The sequence below is a fragment of the Crinia signifera genome, chromosome 4, assembly GCF_055691185.1.
Source record: "Crinia signifera chromosome 4, ASM5569118v1, whole genome shotgun sequence".
NCBI classification, from domain to species: domain Eukaryota; kingdom Metazoa; phylum Chordata; class Amphibia; order Anura; family Myobatrachidae; genus Crinia; species Crinia signifera.
In genome coordinates, this window is record NC_139220.1 from 153,907,473 (window position 1) to 153,931,868 (window position 24,396).

Here is a 24,396-nt window from a genome sequence, read left to right on the forward strand (position 1 = left end):
TATATTCGTACAAATGCATCACTATATATGTATGTATTTACAATAAGTTGTTAATCCTACCTCAGAATCCCAAGGTGATTCCACATCATCCTCCTCAAATCCCAGTTCAGACATTAGAACTAATAAATGAAAGAAAAAAAAAAAAGAAAAATATTATTTATTTACATAGGACAGTAGAACAATTAAATAGTTATCAATTGCACGCTATGCTATTGCCATTCAAAGCAACTTTGCCTTTCGGCATTTACACATGCTCCAGTCTGTCCCAGGGCTTAACATTAGGATTATTATTTATCCAAAGAAAGAGATGGACAATTTAGTATGAAGGCTCTCTAAAGGCCCCCTTACATTTGTCCGACTTGTCATAACGACAAGTCGGACCCGATTGTCCCAGCAGCTCGCCGGGAGGGATCACATGCGATGGCACTTCATGTGCCAAGTTTTGCATGTGATAAATCGCATGCGATTTATCACATGCCACTCCCGGGGAGCTGCAGGGACAATGGGAGCGGGGACAGCAGCAGGAATATGCCCGCAAACAGAGAGTGGGCAGGGGGGGGGGGGGGGTCGGGGTGCAGGGAGCCGGGCAGGAAGCCGCTGGGCAGGGAGCAGGGGGGGCGGCGGCGCAGAGTACCAGGGAGCCGGGCAGGAGAACACGATGCAGCAGCAGCACTTCCAAAAAAAAAGAAAAACCCCATACAAACGAATAGGAAGCCATTGATTGGCTGAGACCTCTCTCAGCCAATGAGCGATTGGCTGAGAGAGGTCTCAGCCAATCGCTCATTGGCTGAGAGAGGTCTCAGCCAATGAATGGCTTCCTATGCGTTTGTATGGCCCTTTTTTTTTTGAAGTGCTGCTGCTGCTGCAGCGTCTTCTCCTGCCCGACTCCCTGGTACTCTGCGCCGCCCCCCCTGCTCCCGCTGATGCTGCCCGGCTCCCTGCGCCTGACTCTGGTAGGTCCCCTGTTGTGGGGGAGCACGGCTCCGGGCAGCACATAAGATTTAGCAAATCTTATGTGCAGCCCGTCCGACCTCCCATCTCCGATCCGATGCGCACGGGGCCGCGCATCGGGTCGGAGGGGATGTCACCATATGCGATTTGGGACGATTTCACGGCCCGATTCATCCGAATCGGGCAAAATCGTGCCCAAATCGCATAATGTAAGGGGGCCTTAAGAGGCAGGAGCTACAGATTGTTCTCCATGACAAGTACCTATAAACAGGGCTTATGGGACTGCAAGGTTATGCAAAATTGCCTCTGGACCAAGGGGTGATTTAGACTCGCTCGGTGAGGGATGAACTGATGTTTGGATGCAGGGGACCACTCGGCGTTTTATAGGCGTTTCCACAAAAACGGTGGGAGCTCCCATAGAAATGCTGGGCATACCCATGCAAACACAGGTGCATTGCCTGACTTATTAGCAAAGGGGAGAAAAGTAATTCAATTGTGAGCGACCATCAAATGATTTTCTCCCGTGCGGCCGCATGTGAAAGCATCCCCTCACATGCTAGTGAGCGGATTTGGGCAGCGGACGTTCAGTGGGAGGAGTTTACCTGAATCAGGCTCTTATATATAAGTAGCCGTGGTAATTTACCATGGCTAATTGACCACCTCGGCGCTATTGAAATGTCCCCGAAGAGCGGCCACACATCTCAGGGATTCACAATAAAAGAAATCTGATAATTAGCCCCATTTTTGTGATTGTGTTCAAGAAAATAGATGATTTTATAATGGATTCTATGCATTCATGCCCAAAAACTGAATATTTGAAACTGAAAAAAAAACAAACAAGTTTTTAAACTGAAGGAAAACCGCAAGAAAAAACTGCAATAAAACTCTAACAAGTGCATTCAATGCAGTCGGCGAGGGAAGTTTGTATGGCAAGGATAGCTTTTTTGGCGAGGAAAATCTATCCTCGCCGTCCAACCCCCCTGGCCGTATTCAATGTTTTGCAAAAATCCTCACCATCAGAGGACTGCAAGGATTCCCTTACACGGCGAGGTTCACCGTAAATGCAGTGAGACTGTTGAATTTTGGAGCGAGCACCACCGTTTTCACCTGTTTCAGGGAACAGGCAAGGTGGAAACAGCGAGTCAAGGGGAAGCCGTTGAATACTTTGACAGCGAGGTATCGGCACTGCTCATCATATAGCTCACAGTCAAGGGCTTGCCGCCCGCATTGAATATACCCCCATAGTATTTATACTTTTAGTAACTTAAAATAATTAATTTAAAGCAACAAATAAAAACCTAAACTAAATGCATGTAAACATGTGAGAGGGTCCTGTTTACATTTAATATAGGATTGCAGATTATTTTATTTTTTACTTTTCAGGTTTCTTACAATTAAAAAAAAAATTGCAATACTACTCAGACATGTTTTGTTATCCAAGTACAATTATACAGAGTTCTTGCTTTGCAGCAATGGAGAAGAGAAACAAATATTTTAAGTGAACATTTCCCTTTACAAATAAATAATGATCATTAGCAATTATTGCATAACTATAATCCATCTAAATATAGTCACACCTTTTCTGCCAACACTTTCGCCACCAGGTTGTACTTTTCCTGGCCCAGTAATGTCTGTTCCAACTGAATGTCCAGCATCTACATCATCCGTGTCACTTTCATCAGAAGACGACAAGTCTTCCTGAAACAAGGGATAGCAATAAACAAAAAGTTAATAAACAACATGCTTCAAGCACAGCAGAGCATTATTTATAACTGCTTTGGCTATTTTCATATTATATTCAGGACATGTTTCAGGTAATGCATATGTGCAATTTACAGAAATGAGTTCTATGCATCAAAAAAGTTAATTCATGGATTTAATCTTTCTGTTAAGCAATTGCTTGGTGTGGTCACAGCAGATGTGACCATACCAAGCAGGGCTTTCCCTGACATGGTCGCATCTGATGAGGCCTATCAGAAACACCCTCTGTTTGGCTTTTGGAAGATCAGCTACTTCCAAAAGCCAATCTCAGAGAAATATCCCAGTGACTCTGGTTCCTGGTAACCTCTTTCAGTGACACGGTTTAGCTGATCAGGCAGCCTGGTATGCCATAACTGCTGAGTAATTAAAGAAAAAAAAAAGCAGCCCTCACCTTTCCTGTGTATACAAAGTGGCTACAGAAGAACAGACACCGGAAGAATGTGATTTTTTTTTAAATAGTTTGGGATATTTTTTAAATCAATACTCTGCCTAATTCAATCAAAAATAAGACAATTTCTGAGAAGTTTTGGGGAAAAGGTTGCCAGTGAAGTGCCTAAAAAGCTAAGAGAATGGTCTTTCAAGAAATAATCAGGTACAGGGACCTAAAACACAAGTTAGAGCACTGGCAATGTACAACTCTGTAGATTTTATATGACAATAGAGATTTGGAATGGACTGGTCAGACCTGCCTAGGGCATTCAAAAAGTAGAAACAAAATTATATTATATTTCTGTTGAAGCTGAAATGACATTAACTATAAACCTTATTAGGGTGCAAACCCAAACTCTATTATCATCGAAGACAATCTTAGGAAAGATAGAGTAGTTGGGATGGGGGGGGGGGGGGGGTGTGGAGGAATAATACCCCCCCCCCCTTTATGGCAGACTGACAATATATATTTTCCCTAATTGTTTTTACATGTAAATTTAAGAAAAAGACCCTCAAAATTGACAGACCACAAAGGTTTACATAAAAGTGTACCACATAAAATGAGTGAAGGAAGATCAAAGGCTCTGTGCTGCAGAGTCTAATCATCCTTTAGGATGATAAGAGATGGGCAGAAGGTGATGCCCACCTCTCCCCTCAAGCATTAAACACCACCTTCAAAAACACTCCCAATTGTCATTTAATGGCCATCATGACTTCCCATGGGTAAAGCTTACAGCTCAAGAATTCCTAAAAGCACAAGTAAAATTCCCAAAACTGTACAGATGCCAATAGTGGGGAGAATTTTTGGTACTGCTTTCCTAGCACGGCGCCCGTCTCATTGATTGTATGCCTTAAGTTTAAAGGTACTTAAGGCATACAATCAACGTGATGGACCCGATTTTTTAATCTCATGGATCTTATGCATCCATAAGATGCATGAGATAAATAATCGTGAGCCCCCAATAACCATTGTTAACGCCACCAGCACTATCAACGCCAATCTGAAGCGTGGCGAGCGCAGCGGTACGCGTCCTCCGACCTTTTCATACCCCACTATCCACGTCGGCGTGGAGTTGATTTTATATAGTGTGGTAGTGTTCCCGCTAGGCTGCGCCCTGCCCGATTTTTAAAGGGCAAAATGCGCCCTGCCCGTCTCGCAGCGCCCCGCTAAAACAGGCGTCGCCGTTGACGGCGATGCCTGGCGCTTCCCCGGCAGCACAGTGGATTCGGAGGGGCTGGGCCCGCCCCCTTTGATGACTGTGGCGGCTGGGCCCGCCCCCTTTGATGACATCGGCGGCCCAAGCACGCCTCTCATTACGGCGGCAGCCCGGGCACGCCCCCTTCATGACGTCGGCGGCCCGGGCACGCCCCTTTCATGACATCGCGGCCCGGGCACGCCCCCAGCTGTGATGTCGGCGTGCCCGGACCGCCCCCCAGCGCCCTGCCCAGTGTCACTCCTAGAGTGAACACTAGTGTGGCGAGTGCAGCGAGCCACCGAGCCCGAAGCGTGGCGAGCGAAGCGAGCCCCGCGAAGGGACGCGGACTACTTTACATGTATTCCGCGTCCGCTCGCCTCGCTGCGCTCGCCACACTATATAAAATCAACTCCACGCCGACGTGGATAGTGGGGGTATGAAAAGGTCGGAGGACGCGTACCGCTGCCCCACGCGGGCTCGCCACGCTTCGGGTTGGCGTCAATAGTGGGGTGGCGTTAACAATGGGGGGGGGGGGGGGGGGCATTTCACCCATGAGGGGGGTTAGCAATTAAAATTGGGGTTTTGGGGCCTTTTTACATTGATTCCAATGTAAAAATCTCGTTGATTGCATCATCTCATGCATCTTATGCCGCACAAACACATAAGATGCTTGCAATGTAAAAATCTCGTCAATCTCGTCGACCGCGTCGATTGCATCATCTCATGCATCTTATGCCGCACAAACACATAAGATGCATGAGATGCTTGAGATATCAGCCCCACACATACAATCTAGATCGTGGGCGCCGTGCTAGGAAAGCAGTACCAAATTTTTTTTATACCTCCTTTATTTTAAACGGAGGATAGTAGACCCACTGTGTGTGGCAGACAAACTGACAGCATGATAATATTATATTACATTCTAAATATTTTACCACTTGAAATAATTATTGCAAAAACTGCTGTTGATGCAAGAAGTTTACTCACATGGTTTTTGTAGTTACTAGCATTTATACCATACACTTTGAAATCTGAATCTACCTGGGCATTCAACTCATGTAAACAAGGATGGTCAATATTTTCTTCTTTAACATATATCTCTTCATTATTTGTTAGAACTTTAACGGCAGTACAATGGCTTGGATTGTGATCATGGTCTTTGGTAATACTAATTGGTTGGTCAGCTTGGTTCAGTGACTGCACCCTGCTTGGCAATGAGGTTACTTCACTGTCATGTTCATCAGGGTTTTCAAGTAACCCAAATATTAGAGACACTGGAACTTCACCGCTATCTGGAATAGCTTGAGCATCCTCTAAATTTTGAATGGGTTCTTCCATGCAGTTGTGATTTGGAAATCCATTATCATGATCGGTTTCTTGCTTACATTGTACAATTTCTCCATTCTCTAATCCAATACTTTCAATAACATCTGAAATTTCAACTACTTCATTTTCAGTCTCTGCTTTTTCACATGCTTCCCCAACTTTAGAGTCCTCTTCGCTTTCTTCTTCTGAACAATCTATGTGATTTTTTGTTACATCATCATCACTTTCTTTTTTTGAACATTCTTCTTGCTCTTTGCTTACATCATCCTCACTTTCTTTTTCTGAACACTCCTCACTATCTTCAGTCACAGCATCCTCATCTTCACATTCTTCCTCCAGATCTTCAGATTCATCCTCTTCGCATTGTTCATCTTCTTCTTCGCACTCTTCCTCATCCTCCTCTTCTTCTTCTTCTTCTTCATCATCATTTTCCTCTTGTCTATCAGTACAGCAAGTATCTTCAATGTCTGTCAATTTACTTGTACAGGCTAGTTGTTCTGCTTTGCCTTTCATTTTGTAGTATCAATACCCCAAGGACAAATAAAAAAATTAAATCAATTAATAAAACAAAATGAGACATTGACTAACAAACATTTTACCTTTTTTATGTTGAGGAGGGAAGCAGAAGCCAGCTGGGAGGGTTTTGTAAAGGAACCAGGTGTAAAATACACAGGGTGAGGAAAAGAATGGGCTGGTGCAAAAGGCTTAGCAGGGGACTGGATATTCACATCTTCATCTTCACTATTAGGAACAGAATCTTCATCACTATCTGATTTACTCTGCAGAGCAAAGCCTCTAGGCTGTGCTGTAGTAAAACTATCTTTTTCATTAACTATATCAAAAGAAACAAAAGTCAGTCAGTTACATATTTCAAATAACAAATCAGGCCACATGACAACTGGTTACATTATTTATACACCAACCATTTTTCTTTGCGTGCAGTAGTTGTGTCAAACTGGGTTTGGAAGTCTTCTGCAAAAGAATCATAAACTAAATAGATTTCTTGTTTTTCAAGGGAATATCTTACCTACATTTATGCAAAAATGATCAGGCAGTCTTAAAATATTTTTTGTATCAGTTGATGAAGTAAACTAACCATACAAAAATAAATAAAAAAGATATACTAATATAAATAGCCATACATTTTTAATGCACACAAAATAATAACAATAATAACAATAAAAAGCAACAACCAAAGTAAAATACAAGTGATTACAAGTAAAATACAAATTCATAAAGCAGTAAAAAGAGTGGAGCAGTCCCATTGTAACCAATCAGCTGCTATGTATATTTTATAGAAACCACTTGATAAAAAGTTACTTTAAAGTTGTTTCCACTGGATCGCTTTTCTTTTTTCACTGCTTCATGAATAGAACACTTAATCAAAGCCAATGCTGTTTCCACAGATTTCCATTTTTAATACAAAAAACCCTGCCCCTCCCCCCACCCCAACAGAAAAACATATAAGAGAAATAAAGTACTAATAAATGATGACCAAATCTAAGCAGGATAATAGTAATAATACCTTTGGACTAAAGTCCAAGTCATCTTCATCAGAAGAGGGCCAAGAATTTGCTTCTCCAGAGGCACTGCAAGAAGAGAAGGGAAAAACACATTGTGAGAAAAAAAGTAAATTTTTTAAAGTAAAGCAAGAAAAAGAACACAAGAAGTGTTCAAACTAAAAAAAAATGGCAAAGGTTTATTATGGATCATTGCAAAAAGACTAAAATAATATAAATAAATAAATAAAGAACTGTTGCATTATTTAAAGATTACTTCATCTACATCCAAAAGGCCAAGTTTTACAGGTATCCCATGTTTGGAGCCTTCGTAGTTCCTAGATAAACATCCCACTGACACCAATTGTGGATAGTTTTCTGGGGCTTAATACTACTGTATATTAAATACCAAGTGGTTAAATCAGTGGAAGTATTAACTGGTAGGGGCTTCATACTTACACTAGGTAGTCCCACATTACAAAGAGTAAAGGAACAAAATTACATAGCTAATAAAATTTTTTATAACCAATTAAATGTACTATAATAATAATATGCAAATTACCTACAACTTGCTACACATTAGATTTAAGATTTTTCCCTAAATACTGATTAGTTTACATTCAGTAATTACTTTAAATCACCATGAGGGTGAGGGAAAATTAGAGCTACTGGTGTCTCCAATAATCTAGGATTTCAATAATCTCGCTCCACAAATTGAAATATCCATTGTGTACTGTTCAACATCAAGTAGGTGAATATGGACACCAACTATGCAATATAATGAGCTATCATTTTCCTCAAAACTCTTCCTATTACCTAGTACAAATACCTGGTTGGTACTTATTTCCCAGATTTTCTACGTACGGCACCGTAGGGAAATCGCATCGCATGGGCCATTATAGCTGCATGCGATGCGGAACACGTCCTCCGACTTTTTCATTACCCCACTATCCACGTTGGCACGGAGATGATTTTATATAGTGTGGCAAGTGCAGTGAGCCCCGCGAGGGGCCACGGATTACTTTACATGTATTCCGCGTCCGCTCGCCACGCTTCGGGCTTGGTGGCTTGCCACACTATATAAAATCAACTCCACACCGACGTGGATAGTGGGGTAATGAAAAAGTCAACGCATTCCGCTGCCACTCGCCACGCTTCGGGGTGGCGTGGATAGTGGGGGGAGGGGTGCGTTAAACCTATTTTTGGGACATACAATCATTATTGTATACCTACTGTCATGGCATCACACACCCTATAAAATCACATGCGATTGCATGCGATTTTGCAGCAGATGCGATGTCTCGGGGCTGAGAGAGCAGTGAATAAATTACATATGAAAATCGCATCGCCCTAAAATGGCCCATGCGATGCGATTTCACTACGCAGAATAGCCCATTAAGCAAATAGCTTATTGGGCGCCATGCTAGCAAACAAGTACCACCTGGTTCTTCGCAAATGTCATCTTTTACCAGATCAATGCACTATGATTGAAACATATGTGCCCTTGGGCAAATTTAGGATTAAAAAAATAAATAAATAGCCAAACAGATTAATTTTTTTTGCGCTACATCTAGTGGTTTTTCTCTTTACTTTGTTTTGTTTCAACCATAACACTAATTTACCAGCTCTGTACAATAAAAATGAGTTGCAGTGAGAGAATTTTACCTATAAAGCTACTCTGCAAATTACAAACAGATTAACCTGACTTGACAAAAGAAAATATTAGAAATGAAAGAATCAAATAAGGAAATGTATAAACAACAGAGGAAAATAGAAAAAAGAGAATTTTTGAAATCTCTTACCAGGATTCACATTCAATTTGAGAATGGTCCTCAGTCTCTGTCAAGGAAATGAGTTAAAATCAACACTGGGCAAAAAACAAATCAACAAAAAGGTAATTGTTTCCTAGCACGGCGCCACCGATTTTAATTGTAGGAAATCGGGTCGATCGCATTGCATGCAACCAGATCGACCCGATTTTTAAATTGGAACCAATGTTAAATGGTGCCTGAGACCCGATTTTACATTGGCCCCAATGTTAAATGCCCCCCAGACCACATTTTTCATTGTATGCCCCCCCCATTGTTAACGCCACGTTCAACCCGAAGCGTGGCAAACCCGAGAGGGGCGGCGGTACGTGTCCGCCGACCTTTTCATACCCCCACTATCCACGTCGGCGTGGAGTTGATCTTATATAGTGTGGCGAGCGTAGCGAGCCACTGAGCCCGAAGTGTGGCGAGCGCAGCATTACTTCCGACGTATTACGCGTCCGCTCCCCACGCTTCGGGCTCGCCACACTATATAAAATCAACTCCACGCCGACGTGGATAGTGGGGGTATGAAAAGGTCGGAGGACGCGTACCGCTGCACTCGCCACACTTCGGGGTGGCGTTGCGTTAACAATGGGGGGGCATTTGACATAATTGACCATCAGGGTGGGTTTACAATTAAAAATTGGGTCTGGGGGGCATTTAACATTGGATCCAATTTAAAATCGTGTCGGTCGCATCGCATGCCATTATAATGGCATGCGATGCGACCGATTTTCAAAGTGTGTTAAAAATGTCTTTAAAGCCCGAAAATCGGGTCGGTTGGGTCCCATCGCATACCTTAAGTTAAGGTATGCGATGGGACCCGACGGGCGCCGTGCTAGGAAACAAGTACCCAACAAAATATATAGATAGTGAAGCAAAAAAGTTTATAGTTACCAAGTAGATCATAAATTATTGTTTCTACATCAGTTACAAAATGGACATAACTGCTCAACTTGATACTATACCATATGTTTTATTAGGAAAAAGGGTACTTGTGAGTTATCCGGGCTGCCGATTTTTTCATAGCGCCCGAAATCGTGGGCATCGCGTCGGTCGTGGCCGTTATAAGGAGCCGCGACGCGATGCCCACGATTTCCCATAGACAGTAATGTTAAAAGACACGATGGACCCGATTTCCCATAGACAGTAATGTTAAAAGACGCGATGGACCCGATTTCCCATAGACAGCAATGTTAAAATAAAATGACAATGTGAAATTGGCCAATATGGGCATTTCACATTGGATATGTTTTAAAAAAAAATGTTTCATGGCCCCCCACCACCGTTAACGCCACCCCGCTATTGACGCCAACCCGAAGCGTGGCGAGCCCGCGAGGGTCGGCGGTACGCGTCCTCCGACCTTTTCATACCCCTACTATCCACTAGGGCGTGGAGTGAGAATAGAATAGTGTGGCGAGCGCAGCGAGCCACCGAGCCCGAAGCGTGGCGAGCGCAGCGAGCCCCGCGAGGGGACGCGGACACCTGTGAAGCCCGCAAGGGCACGCGGATACCTGTAAAGGTATCCGCGTCCGCTCGCCACACTATTCTATTCTCACTCCACGCCCTAGTGGATAGTAGGGGTATGAAAAGGTCGGAGGACGCGTACCGCCGCCCCTCGCGGGCTCGCTACGCTCGCCACGCTTCGGGTTGGCGTCAATAGCGGGGTGGCGTTAACGGTGGTGGGGGGCCACGAAACATTTTTTTTAAAAACATATCCAATGTGAAATGCCCATATTGGCCAATTTCACATTGTCATTTTATTTTAACATTGCTGTCTATGGGAAATCGGGTCCATCGTGTCTTTTAACATTACTGTCTATGGGAAATCGTGGGCATCGCGTCGCGGCCCCTTATAACGGCCACGACCGACGCGATGCCCCCGATTTGGGGCTAAATCGCGGGCATCGCGTCGGTCGGGTGTCCTTAAGTTAACTAAACTTAAGGACAAAATCGGCAGCCCGGATAACTCACAAGTACCGGAAAAAGTTATCCAAAATGACCCCCACATATTGTACTGGTAAGCATAAGATAACACCCTTAATCTATTATTGTGGTATAGTCATTTAATAGCCACCAATTGTCGGCAGCAGTTAATACATGAAGTACATTGTTCTTTTTAAAAACAAATTCCACCTTTTAAGAAGAAGAAAAAAAAATGTTTGTTTATCAAGATGCCATTTAATAAATAAACTCTAGAATCATTAATAGACTGAAGAACACCACACACACACACACACACACACACACACACACAGATGTCTTAAGGTGCCTGAGCGTATTGTGGTGCCTATGTGATACGCGCTCCTGTGCACATCACATTGTACAGCCCAAAAATTATGTGCTGCAGGTACATTTTGAACTAGATCACATCCTATCTAGTTTTTTTTAAATTCAGTAATTTTTATTGAAAGTTTTGACATACCAATAAACATAGACAGAGCGGCTGAACGCATTAGTTATGACAGTGTGTATATATGAAAAAAATAAATCGGACATTAAAGTTTCGCATATGATAGCCAATACAGATCAAAAGTGTACGTTAGCAGGATTAATCAGTAGAACATGGTGTATTGCATACAATATAGAGGTAAAGTCAGTACCCGAAGGCGCCATTCGGGCAGACAATTACAAGGAGGGAATATAGCGACAATGTCCCATGTTTTACAGTTGGCACATACGACCGTCTCGCAGCCAATATATAATTGTGAGAAAATTCTTATAGCACAAAAACCTCAAAATACGAATGAGTATTAGACATCCAGCCAGTAAATGGTCTAACTCTAATCTATCCTCAACTAGCAAAACAAAATCCCAAAAAACCCAAAGCAAACCACCCAGAAGACCCCCCACCCTGTACTACCCACCCCCAACTTAGGTGTATTTATTCCCTGTCATCCTATCTAGTTTAAAATGCACAGTGCTTTAGCACATCGGATGTTTTCAACTAGATATGATGCGATCTAGCTACAGTGTATGGGAACCTTTAAGCTTTTTACTAATTTTAGTCTATTAGTATAGAAATTTAGGATATAGTGTTTATGTTCATAACACACAAGCCTGTTTATGATATTGCAATATAAAACAATAATTGCTTTACTATTTTTCATTAAGATCAACCAGAGTCCTTTAACATAAAAAAATGTATAGGATATTGTGATGTTGGAGCAGTGGACACTTCCATAATTTTTCATCACATCTGTAGATTTTCCACACTGCTAAATTCTATGGAATACTAAACAAATATAAATAATACACAACAAAATAAGCAACAATGAAACAATATGTTTATTCAATGAAACGATTTATATAAATCATCTAAATTTGGTATCACTTACAGAAAATGCTTAATAACCAAAGAAAAGTAGGTCCTGATGTTTACAATCATGATACATTAAACACAATATTTCCACTCCTCTATCTTTCCACTGTTAAGCGACAAAGTGAAAACCACTCATATTTTGCTTTTCGGTTTACCTTTCAAAAAGGAGCATGAGAATTGTGCCAGGCATCTCGCAAAACGGGTAGGTACTCATAAAAACCCAGCTATATGGGACACCCAACCCCGCATATTGCAAAATGTAAATATATAAAAGTCTACAGCTAGACTGTTACCCAAATATTTCCCAAGTTGTGGTAGATTTATTCTAGTAAATGACCAGTAGTTTCAACAAAAAACATAGCCCTTAATCAGTATCTTATGAATTAAATAACAGTGATAGCTCCAGAAAACCTAAGCCCATATAATGTGAGCAATTTAATAATAATTACATTTAACAAAGGAATATTAAATTAAGTGATCTTAAAATCTTTAAAGATAACTGGGAAATAGTTACCATTTTTCCTTTGCTTTTACTAGCCCCATGGCCAGTCCTGTTGGTTAGCAACTCTTTCCTAAGTTAATCATTTATTTGGTAAAGTTGCAATCAGGGAACATGAATTTTGTATTATATTTATACAGTAATGTGTATATTTTTAGCTTTTCTATGGCAAATATTCCTATTCCAATGCTTGTCAAACAAAAAATATGCCCCCAATAGTATATAATGCAGCTGCTCCTTTCCCCCTGTGTCTTTGAGGTTCTTCCCAAGAGTAAATAATATGGGTGGGAAGACTCCATACTACTGCCAACTCAATCAGTAATTATAATTTGTCACTTTCTTCTTCAGTTTTATAGAACGGGGCGGCCAACCCGGTCCTTGAGATTTACCAACAGCTCATGTTTTCCAGGCCAACTGTGGATCTATAGTGTGTCAGTTGGGAATGAATGCGGACCGGTTTAGCCACCCCTGCTATAGGACAACTCTTACAATGGGAACTACACATACAATAGGGAGAAATGTCACATATGTTGATTAATTAAACCTTTAAGAGGAAGTACAGAGAGGTCTAAAAAAAATAGTTAGTAGAGGATCATGTATCCCAAAAATAATGGGTAGAAGCGTTTGAAAAGACCATAAACCTGCTGTATTGCCATCATCTGTACTGGAGTCCTTCTTTGGCCAAGTTGTTACTGCACAAGTAGCGTGTATCTTAATATTTCTGTCCCTTTATGTCCTTATTTCTTGAGGGATTACTTTTCTAACCTCTCTATATAGTAGTTGTAGAACATTAACGAAATGTGGTAAAACGTTCTGGAATAACAGTGCCATAGAGATTCAGAATTGTTTGCCAAAAGTTTCTCATATTGGTGCCAAATTTTTTCGCCTAGGCACTTTAACTGAAAATGGTTGAATAAACATTTGACCTAAAAAGGTCACAGTTACGATTTTTCAAGGAGAAAAATTAAGCAAGGTCAAAAAACACATGGATTGGCAAACTACTGACCAAACCACATGTGTTCGCCAAAATGGCAAAATAGCATTTTGGCCAGGTTTTGTAGCCAATTAATTTGATGAAGTTTTGACAAAAAAAGGGGGTAAAATGCATCGGTAAAAAAAAGGACGTAAAAACATGCAAAAACACTTTGGGGACACTTTTTGGCCATCTCCCCTTAAGTCGCCAAACATTAAATTAAGTAAATTGTATTGCCTGTGAATCTCAGGTTCAGTTATGTGGTAGTGGACTGGTTTATGCTTCTATTTGTTCTCATATTTCAAGCTCTGGTTTTGCCTTTTACTTTGACCATAAATAATTTGATTTAGTCCTAGACGACCAAAAAATAGTAATCCTACATTGCCCCAGTTTGGCAATCAGTGCACTGGTTAATATTAAATGTGGACTTTACATTAAGTTCAATTTGTTCAAAGTAACACTTTATACTTTAAATCTATATCCCTGTGTTGTTAGAAACGGGACAGCCATCAGTGCACTAAGCACTAGAGGTTCGATAGAAAAAAAAAAAAAAAAAAAAAGGCCTACCAGAAGGGAACTATTAATTTAAATGTTTGGAAGAAAATCAATCATCAGTTCAATTAAGGTCAATTAAGCAACCAAAAAAAAAAAACCCATAATGCTGTTAATTATGTAATTATGCTTTCAATGTGAATAAGGCATAACCTGTGAGTAAAAAAAAAATAACTAAAGGATATTCATTATGGTAGTTAGTAATTTTAGAATGACGCCATGCAATACAGAGTCCGGATGTAGTGAAGAGGAGGATGGAAAAGTGATAAAACTCCATTTTATCACTTTTTAAGCTTGATACATCTGGCCCATTATAGGGAAACTTTTTCATGTTTTGCCTAACACGTGCATATATAATCATCATAAATGCATAGGTCTACCCTTAAAGATATATGTATTCTCTTTGAAAACTGCAATAATGCATTGTCATATGTGCATCCAGGTAATCTCAAGATTTTGCAACTCTAGAGAAACCACTAGAGCCACTAGAGAAACAACAAAAGTTAATGTTTGAAAATTCTTAGACATTTATATAAGCATTGATTACCTTATAACAGTCTACACGATCAACTAGAAATAGTTGGTACTACTTGTGTTCCTGTAATATTCCTGTGGTAACAAGCTGATACAGATAGCATAGGTACTTTTTAGGGATGCCAATCCCGGGGCATTTTTTCAATCCCGGGATTCGGGATTGAAAAATGCTCAATCCCGGGATTCCCGGGATTGGCTTCCCTAATAATAAAAAACACCCTGGCCGCCCAAGCGCTGGGCGGGTGGGTGGCAGGGACCGCTGGGTGTCAGGGACCGCTGGGTGGCAGGGAGCGCTGGGTGGGAGGGCGGGTGTGTGGCAGGGAGCGCTGGGTGGGAGGGCGGGTGTGTGGCAGGGAGCGCTGGGTGGGGGGGCGGGTGTGTGGCAGGGAGCGCTGGGTGGGAGGGCGGGTGGCAGGGACCGCTGCCGCTGGGTCCCCGTGAGCGCTGGGTGGGTGAGCGGGCGGGTGGCCGGCCGTGAGTGCTGCCGGCCGTCAGCGCTGGGCGGGTGGGCGGGCAGGTGGCCGGGAGCGCTGGACGGGCGGGCGGGCAGCCGTGGACGTGCGGCTGTGCCCTGCGCAGCGTGACCTCGCAGCGTGACCTCGTCACGCTGCGCACTGCGGGGATTGGGAGAAGCCGGGCAGCGTCTGAGTGCTCAGACGCTGCCCGGCATTAAACTGCGCATGCGCAGTTTAATCCCGAAATCCCGGGATTGGAAATTCCAATCCCGGGATTGAAATCCCGGCGTTTTGGGGGCCAAATCCCGGGATCCCGCCGATCCCGATCCCGGGATTGGCCACCCTAGTACTTTTATATAAAGCAGTTTATATTTTGTTTATATTTAAACTTGCCAATTAAAAGGGTTTGGGGGTCCATTTTATTTCTGGTGTGAGTGCCACAATTCTTTCAAACTTATGACATTGATAATTTGTTACAGAACATTTCTGATTTGCAGAAGTGCCTCCAATGTCCAGAAAGTAGGGTGGAGTATATAGATGAACCAGTGCAAAACCAGATGGATTTACCATTCTCATCCAGTGCTCTTCATCAATGAGACTCAAAGTGTAAAGAAATGTCAAGTATATTACCACTGGGTAACATGATAAACAGCGAATAATATACCTTTCAATGACAAGGTATATAAATACAAGAAAAAGGACTATTCTATACTACACACCACACTGTAACTACATTGCCAAACTACTGCTTAGCCGTGTTGTTTGGTACTTGTGGATGTACAAAATATCCTTTTCTCCTCTGTTTAGCTGCTGTGACCACATACAGCATGACCAGACAACTGTGGAAGAGCTAAAGCAAACTAAGCTAAAGAAAACTTGTCATTGAGACTCTGCAATGGTAATTTAGCAAGATGAGTGTAAAGTGCTTAATAACCTTATAATCAACAAGTTCTCATATAGCATTTTATGATTAGAACAGTGGTTCCCAACCCTGGTCCTCAAGTACCCCCAACAGTACACGTTTTCCAGGTCACCCAGCAGGTGCACAGATCATTCAGGCACATTTTAAAAGATCCACAGGTGGAGCTAATTATTTCACTGATTCTGTGTGGAGACCTGCAAAACGTGCACTGTTGGGGGTACCTGAGGACCAGGGTTGGGAACCACTGGATTAGAAGGTCACTTTGCACTTAAAAACGCGATCAATTACACAAAGAATACCTTTCTCTGAATCTCTTGTTCTTGATGTCTGCTTTGAAGTCATTTGCAACTCTATATCCACATAGAAAAAGGTACAAAGTAATAATCAAAAACAGGTTGGTACTTGCTTAACTGGAGATTACTAAAGTGTATTTCATCAGTATCATAAATGTAAAAATTGATCATAAATACATGAAAAGTTCATTATAAAAAAACTAAACTGTAGATGTACAAATGGAAACTAGAACAAAACTGTACAAAATGATAACTATATAATTGATGTCCAAAAACCAGCCAAACGGCCAAAACCCATTGAGTATCAATCAATTTCTGAAGGATAATAGACTATGAAATAATATGGAGGGGAGAGAGAAGTGAGGAAATGAGATTGCTACTTGCAGTTAGTCCTCAACCTCGCCCATACAATGAGTTTGTCATTTAAAAAAATTGTATTAGTGAATGAGCATTGTCCTAGTAAAAAGCCCCATGTTCCATGGTAGATGCACACATAGTAAACAAGGATTCCGAATCATACAGCCTCCAGAGCATAAATGCCGTTACAATGGCTCTGCCACAGAATACTGGTTATAGTATAGCAAAATGACGGTGTCTAGATCAACCATGTCATGGTCAACCATGCTTAGTCGAATCCATCTAGTTAGACGCCTAAATATAGTCGACAGCATCTAGATTGACCGTAACGTAAGTTATAGTGTTCCTTCTAGGAACAGGGGCGGGCAGGGCGATGCTGCACAGGGCCAGCGTGAAGGGGGTGGACCGACACAGACGTCACTGTTCTGGGCGGTCCCAGGCCGCCGACGTCACAAAAGGGGTGTGCCCGGGCTGTGCAGTGACAAAAAGGGGTGGGCCTGGCCAGTGCCGTCCAAAAAGAGGGGCAGGCCCGTCCGCCGTCGTCACCGAAGGGGTGGGCCCGGCCGCCCCGAAGGCTCTGCATTGCCAGGCAAGGCTATCTACTGCAGCGCTGGGCTTCCCTGGTACCACCATAGGAGTAGGAGGCAGGCTGTTTTAGCGGGGCGCTGCTCCCCGCTAAAACAGCCTAGCAGGAACACTAAGTTAGATGCAAGTGTTAAACCCCTTACCTGCTTTGTCTAAAGCTGGACTGCCCAAGGTAAAGCCACCTTCCTTTAATCTGCCAGGACTGCTAAACATGGAGGCACCTTTCTTTTTAACCACTCCGAAAAAAGGAGAGGCATTATGCTTATTCCGTTCACCATGCTCAATAATTAAATGGGAACAACTGCAAAAAAATATATATATATTTTAAATAAAAAATCAAATATGAAAATATATAAATTAATAACAAATAACCAATATAAAACAACCTATGTAATGGCAGCAAGCTTGTATGACAGAGTATGTACATTTCCTGTGTAATGTTTCCTTCATCTTCAAGGGAGGTACTGTTTATATTTTATTTTTTCCTTTTTTTAGACCAGGGGTCCTCAAACTATTTTGCTTTGGGACCCCATCAGACAATAAAAATGGCAGCATTGTGGAGGCACTACAAGATGTGAGGGGTCAAAAATAACAGACAATTCAACAGACTTTTCAGGCTCCTTGTATCACTGACTGAGATTAGAAAAGTCATCAGCCTAATGGTCAGCAACATGGAGTCGCAACCCCATGCTGAGAAGGTCTGGACCCGCAGTTTGAGAACCGCTGATTTAGACAATGCTAACATAATATATAGTGCTGTACACTCACTGCTCACAATGTTTAAACATATGAATGTGTATTTATGTCCATACAGGCATGCGTTCTAAATTACACTGTCCACTATATTATCATCAATGTACTGTATCAATCATTTCATTGTCACCAAGGTAAATAAAAAGAAGCAAATACTGTAAAACTAAAAAAAGGATAACCTTTATGGGCGTATTCAATCCCAGTTGAAATCTTAAATTTATCAAGATCCTGGGGGAAATTTACTAAAGGAAATTTGTAAAAAAAAATAGGTGTATTTGTATCCAGAAATACATTTATTTTTGACATTTACTATCCCGAAAATACGGCAATTCGTATTCATATTGATGTGCTATCAATACGAATACGAATTGTCGTATTTTCAGGATAGTGAATGTCAAAAATAAGTGTATTTCTGGATACAAATACACCTATTTTTTACAAATTTCCTTTAGTAAATTCCCCCCCCTGTGTTTTTCCATCTGAAAAACTTGTCATTTTGCTTTCGCCTATTCATTCCGATTAGCTCTAATCTGGTTGATAGTGTGCAGGGGGGATTTAAGTGTATGAACATTTATTTTCTATATAATATATCCCCATAATTAGCACCTGCTGCTAATTATACATTGATTTAAGCAACTTCCATTTTACGTATCACTAGTCACCAGCTCTTCAAACTGACGTAATAATAATGTCAGCTTTGTACACTGGAACAGGATTATCTCTGAAGCATATGTGGGATCATTAGCTGGAAGGGAATGCTGGTCTTTACAGTACACTGGTTTAGAAGTGCCAGAAAACAGTGTGGTTATGTACACAACAAATTATGGGCATAATTCATACTTGATTTTAGGGAAAATTAGTTCTCAAAATAAGAAAAACCATGTGTACTGCAGGTGGGGCAAATGTAGCATGCGCAGAGAGTTAGATTTGGGTGGTGGTAGAATAAAGCAGCCAGTATTTACCCAGCACAGAATCACAACAACGCACCTAAATCTAACTCAGCACAGGTTACATTTTCCCCTCCTCTAGTACACATAGTTTTGCCCATTTTGAGAAAGAATTTGTCCTGCGATCAGGTCTGAATTAGGCCCTATGTTGCTAATGACCAGTATAAACACTTTTGGCTAAAGATGCAGAAAAACAAATATCTACAAATGAAGAAAAAAAAATACTCACGCATGATGGCCATTCATAACCGCATAATCTTCAGCACTCAAGCCAGTCTGATCTTTTATGGAAATGTCAGCATTATTTTGTAGTAAATGTTTCACTAAACTGGTATTACCACTGGATGCAGCAACTATTAGAGATGTCCTGAAACAGAAATGTTTAAATAAAATTATATATATTATATAATTAGAGAGCTGTGTATCCCAGGTAGAATCCAGGAGACAGACACGTCACTGCAGCATGTATCCAAGTCAAAAGGATTTTATTGTAACATAGCCCCAACGGCTCGTTTCGGGGATAGTTCCCCTTTCTCAAGAGGCAGGTACAAGTGATATATACAATATTATATAATTATATATACACACACACATACACAAATAAATGGAGAGTCAATCTTTCGATTTTCATTACAGATTCTGAAGCATTTTACCCATTGTTGTGAGCATATATAAGGAACTAATTCAACAGTGGATTAAGGTTTAAAGGAAATTTAAATTCTACTGAATCCAATGGCTCAAAAGTAATGATGCAAGCAATTTAATGCCAGATTAAGAATCTACTGTACTAAAGGAGATACAAGTGGTGGCTGTACAATACGTACAATAGCGAATGTAAAATCATCTAGATCAGGGGTGGCCAAACCTATCAAGATCTACCACCGGTGCATGTTTTCCAGGCAACCTGTGGATCTATAGTAGGAATGAATTCAGCAGGTTTTAAAATGTGACAGTTAGTAATGACTACAGCTGTGCACCAGCTAGGTAACCTAGAAAACTTGGACCGTTGGTAGATCTCGAGGACCGGTTTGGCCACCCCTGATCTAGATAAACCGTCTCATCAGGGATTATGTTTCTTCTGCCCCAAGAATACCAGAAAGCTGCAGTTTGCTTTTGAAAACAGGATTGCTGCCAGGGGAAAAAAAAACACAGGTTTCACTGAACCTATGTGATTTAAGAAGTTTTTTTTTTTCCCCCGGTCAACCAAATTTGACACCTCTAAAAAAGGTACTTGTTTAGTTTCAAGGCGGCAGCGCGCGCCACTCTGTGCTTGAATCTTGGCAGCTTGCCAAACTGCCTTACTTCTCTAAGCTACGTTATCAGCGCAGCGCCGGTTTGAATTCTGGCAGCTTCTGTAATCTACGTTATCAACATCCTACGCTGACTCCGCGGTAGCCCAACACTGACAGGTCATTGTGGCACTTTTAGTTCCACAGAGAAATAAACAGCCCGGCACACCGCTAACAAAATGCGCGTCTAAAGTAGGAACCCTGGCAAACCGCGTTAACAATGGGGTCGTCAAAATTTAGATGCTGTAGAGTCCTAAATTAGACGCTAACAAAGGGTGTATCTAAATTTAGACGCTATAGTGTCTAAATTTTGTTGGGTATAGGGGTACATAGTGTGCAAAAACCTATTAAACCTGTTAACAATGACAGCTGTCGACCTTGTTTATTCCACTATCCACGCCAGCCGAAAGCGTGGTGAGCACAGCGTCCTACCAACCTTTTCATACCCCCACTATCCACGTTGGCGTGGAGTTGATCCTATATAGTGTGGCGAGCGCAGCGAGCCCCGCGAGGGGATGCGGAATACATGTGAAGTTATCCGCGTCCCCTCGCCACACTTTATAAAATCAACTCCACGCTGACGTGAATAGTGGGAGTATGGAAAGGTTGGTAGGACGGGTACAACGTCCGCTTGCCACGCTTCGGGCTGGCGTGGATAGTGGGGTTGTTTCAGGAACACATTCACACCTGCCATATCATACACCTGAGACAGTAATGACGACATGTGTTAACTGGTAACTGTTTTTTTGTGAATAATAAAGAAGATGAATGAAGAAAAAATAATGGTACTTGTTTTCTAGCACGGCACCCACGATATTAAGTTGTATGACATTGCATCGCATGCCATGCGATTTTAAATTGTATAAGCCCCTATATGATTTTTAATTGTATAAGCACCCTAATGTTAAATGCACCCCCACACCACCCCCACTATCAACGCAAACCTGAAGCGTGGCGAGCGCAGTGAGCCCGCAAGGGGCTGCGGTACGCGTCCTCTGACCTTTTCATACCCCCACTATCCACATCGGCGTGGAGTTGATTTTATATAGTGTGGCGAGCGCAGCGAGCCACCGAGCCCAAAGCGTGGTGAGCCCCGCGAGGGGACGCGCTCGCCACGCTTCAGGCTCGGTGGCTCGCTGCACTTGCCACACTATCTAAAATAAACTCCACGCCGACGTGGATTGTGGGGGTATGAAAAGGTCGGAGGACGCGTACCGCTGCACTCGCCATGCTTCGGGTTGGCGTTGATAGTGGGGGTGCTTTTAACATTATAAGCACCCATTACGGTGCTTATACAATTAATTATCTTATAGGGGCACATTTAACATTGAAAACACCCATTAGGGTGCTTATACAACTTTAAATCGTATACCATTGTATACAATGGCATACAATTTAAAATTGTATAACATCGGCTGCCATCGCATTGCATACCTTATAGTATGCGATTCGATGGGCGCCGTGCAAGGAAACAAGTACCAAAATAATTAAATAACAATACAATTCATTTGAAGAAGACACAATTTTTTTAGAAAGAAGTGCTATACTCAGCCGTTGAAGTCGACGCTGTTGCCTCTGGCTCTGCGGAGACAACTTTGTCTGTCTGGGGGAGCAGGGTCAGCACGTGCAGGAAGGGGTCTTCTGCACCCAGTGTCTTTCTCCAAATAAACTCCCGGAGGTAGGAGTCCAGTTGATGTTGTGCAGTGCCCCTTTGCTGCTTACAGGATCCCCGCAGCCTTTCTATATTTTGAGTGTGAACCCCACTCTCCACAAAGTGGTAGCGGTGGTTCACTCTGGCGCGGTGGTACCCAGCCTGCTCCAGCTGCTCTGTATGGTATGCTCTCCTGCAGTCAGAATATATGGTGGTCCCGGGCTTCATGTGCCTTTCAATGGCAGCCATGAGGGTGCTGGCATCACGCCTCTCAGCAGCCATCAGAAAACACTCTCCAGTCTCTCTAGAGATGCCCCCGAAAACCCACTGCTGGGGCAGCATGCGGCCAACGTTGCTCTTGCGCTTGACGAAGAGGCGTTCGTCAACCTCTACTATGGTGCCAGGACAGTCAATTTGCTGGTGAGGCTGTGACAGAAGGTCGATGGTGCAGGCCTCCTGCAGTTAATTACTGTACTGGACAGTGGTTGCCTGGGATATGGAGAGATGGCGCTGGTAAAACTTGATGCTGGTCATCTCCTCTGTCCAGCAGAATACAAATCGTATGAAGGTGACGAGGGTCAGGTGGCACCCTCTGAACCACTGTGCTGCCCTCAGACTGACCTTCTTGGCACAGCTGCGGATATGACAGCACCACATCCACTCCCTCAGACTGAGCCTCATTGGGTGTCCATTGGGGCAGGTCTGGGTCTCAGGTAGGACATTGTGGCCCTGTATAAAAGCCACCGCCTCCTCCTCAGTCTAAGGCAGATTAAAGATGGTCAGCTTCTCCATGACTGTACTATACGTGTGTCTCTCACGGAATCACACAGCTGACTGACTGCGCTACCTGCATACCGCTTAATCTACCAGCTGACTGACAGCCGCGAGAACTAGATGCCGTTTCTGACAGGGACGCTAATTCTGACTACGTGGAACTAGACGCTTTTCAGTTAATGTGATGACTACGCTAGTCACGAGAACAGTACTGCCTACTCTACGTTACTTCTGACTGACTACGTGGTACGTGTTTACAGAGGCTGATAACATAGATCACAGAAGTAAGGCAGTTTTGCAAGCTGCCAAGATTTAAGCACAGAGTGGTGCATGCTGCCGCCGTGAAACTAAACAAGTACCCTCTAAAAAATAAAAAAAATACATTACAGAGATTTGGGAGACATCATTTTTTTTTTGCTCACAATGTTTCTTCAGTTTATTGTAAAAGCAAGACCAGGTTTGTTTGTTTTGCCTGAAAATAATTCCCGCTTTAAAGCTTGTGATTATCATGTCAGAATTGCACAGATTCCGGCTTTTAAATTTAGCACTTATAATGTCCAATCATAGAACGGAACACTTTTTATTGGATAATACAATGACAGTACAATTTTCCTTCTGTTTTACCTTTCCTGCTTGTCCTGTGAATTTACATTGGCTCCTTCTTTAATTAAAAACTCAACCATTGTTTGATGATTTTCGATAACTGCAAGAATAAGTGGAGTACAGCCCTCCTAAAAAAATATTATATAGTGTTATTATTATTAAAGCAATTTGTATTGACCAAAGAAAGGACAAAAGTAGAAACTGCACTCAATGATAGAAATGGTTCATTTTACAGCTAGCTGCAAAAACCTAATGTTCTTTAGAGGTTGCGTATCCAACTTACTACATGTTCGCAAACAATGGATACTGTCATTTTAGGGAGATGGCCACAATATAGGCAAGACCACCATCTGAGATCTAGGGAAGGCATTTTCTTTATGATTACAGAGTTTAAGCATAAGCAACACCTTAGTCTTCTTTATTCTGAGAGACTATTCATGCTGTAATTACGGGTCGGGTTTCCGACAATCAATACACCAATGTCGGAAACCCGACTGTTAAAACCCAGACACTCTGGATCCTGATGGCCAGCGGCTATTCTCCCTCATGGTGGTCCACGACCCCATAGAGGGAGAATAGAATAGGTGGTAAGCATCGGTGTGCTATACCACACCTGTAGTTACTAAATCACTGCCATAAGTATAATGAACATCCAAGAACATTTCTAAACAAGGAAATGTAATTTATTTGGGTAGCATACATTTCTGACATACAGTGAGCATTAGCTGATGCATTTATTTCTTGGGGTAATGAGCAACTAAGAAGGCACACACCTTACGAAGACAAAGTGCAGTACAGCTAAAACAGAGTTGTGAATGTAATTGAATAATTGACTTGGATTTTAGACATGTAAATTTGTGCATTTGCATACCTCCCAACTTTGTTAATGCCCAAATTGGGACCTGCCCGAAAAA

General features: G+C 42.2%; 1 protein-coding gene across 6 annotated transcripts in view; it reads right to left on the minus strand.

Annotated features, from left to right (window-relative positions):
* ANKRD26 (ankyrin repeat domain 26) overlaps positions 1-24,396 on the minus strand; it is a 97,171-nt gene that overhangs the window by 63,346 nt on the left and 9,429 nt on the right. For 3 of the 6 annotated variants that reach the window (XM_083182812.1, XM_083182809.1, XM_083182815.1), the window contains exons 4-13: positions 23,504-23,610; positions 19,395-19,532; positions 17,609-17,766; positions 16,530-16,580; positions 8,965-9,001; positions 7,189-7,252; positions 6,587-6,635; positions 6,263-6,495; positions 2,529-2,649; positions 61-119 (exon numbers count right to left, since the gene is read on the minus strand). In XM_083182812.1, coding sequence (XP_083038938.1) covers positions 61-119; positions 2,529-2,649; positions 6,263-6,495; positions 6,587-6,635; positions 7,189-7,252; positions 8,965-9,001; positions 16,530-16,580; positions 17,609-17,766; positions 19,395-19,532; positions 23,504-23,610 — 1,017 coding nt within the window. Of the gene's footprint in view, positions 1-60; positions 120-2,528; positions 2,650-5,378; positions 6,192-6,262; positions 6,496-6,586; positions 6,636-7,188; positions 7,253-8,964; positions 9,002-16,529; positions 16,581-17,608; positions 17,767-19,394; positions 19,533-23,503; positions 23,611-24,396 lie in introns of those variants that run through there. The other 3 variants (XM_083182810.1, XM_083182811.1, XM_083182813.1) reach the window with 3 other exon arrangements.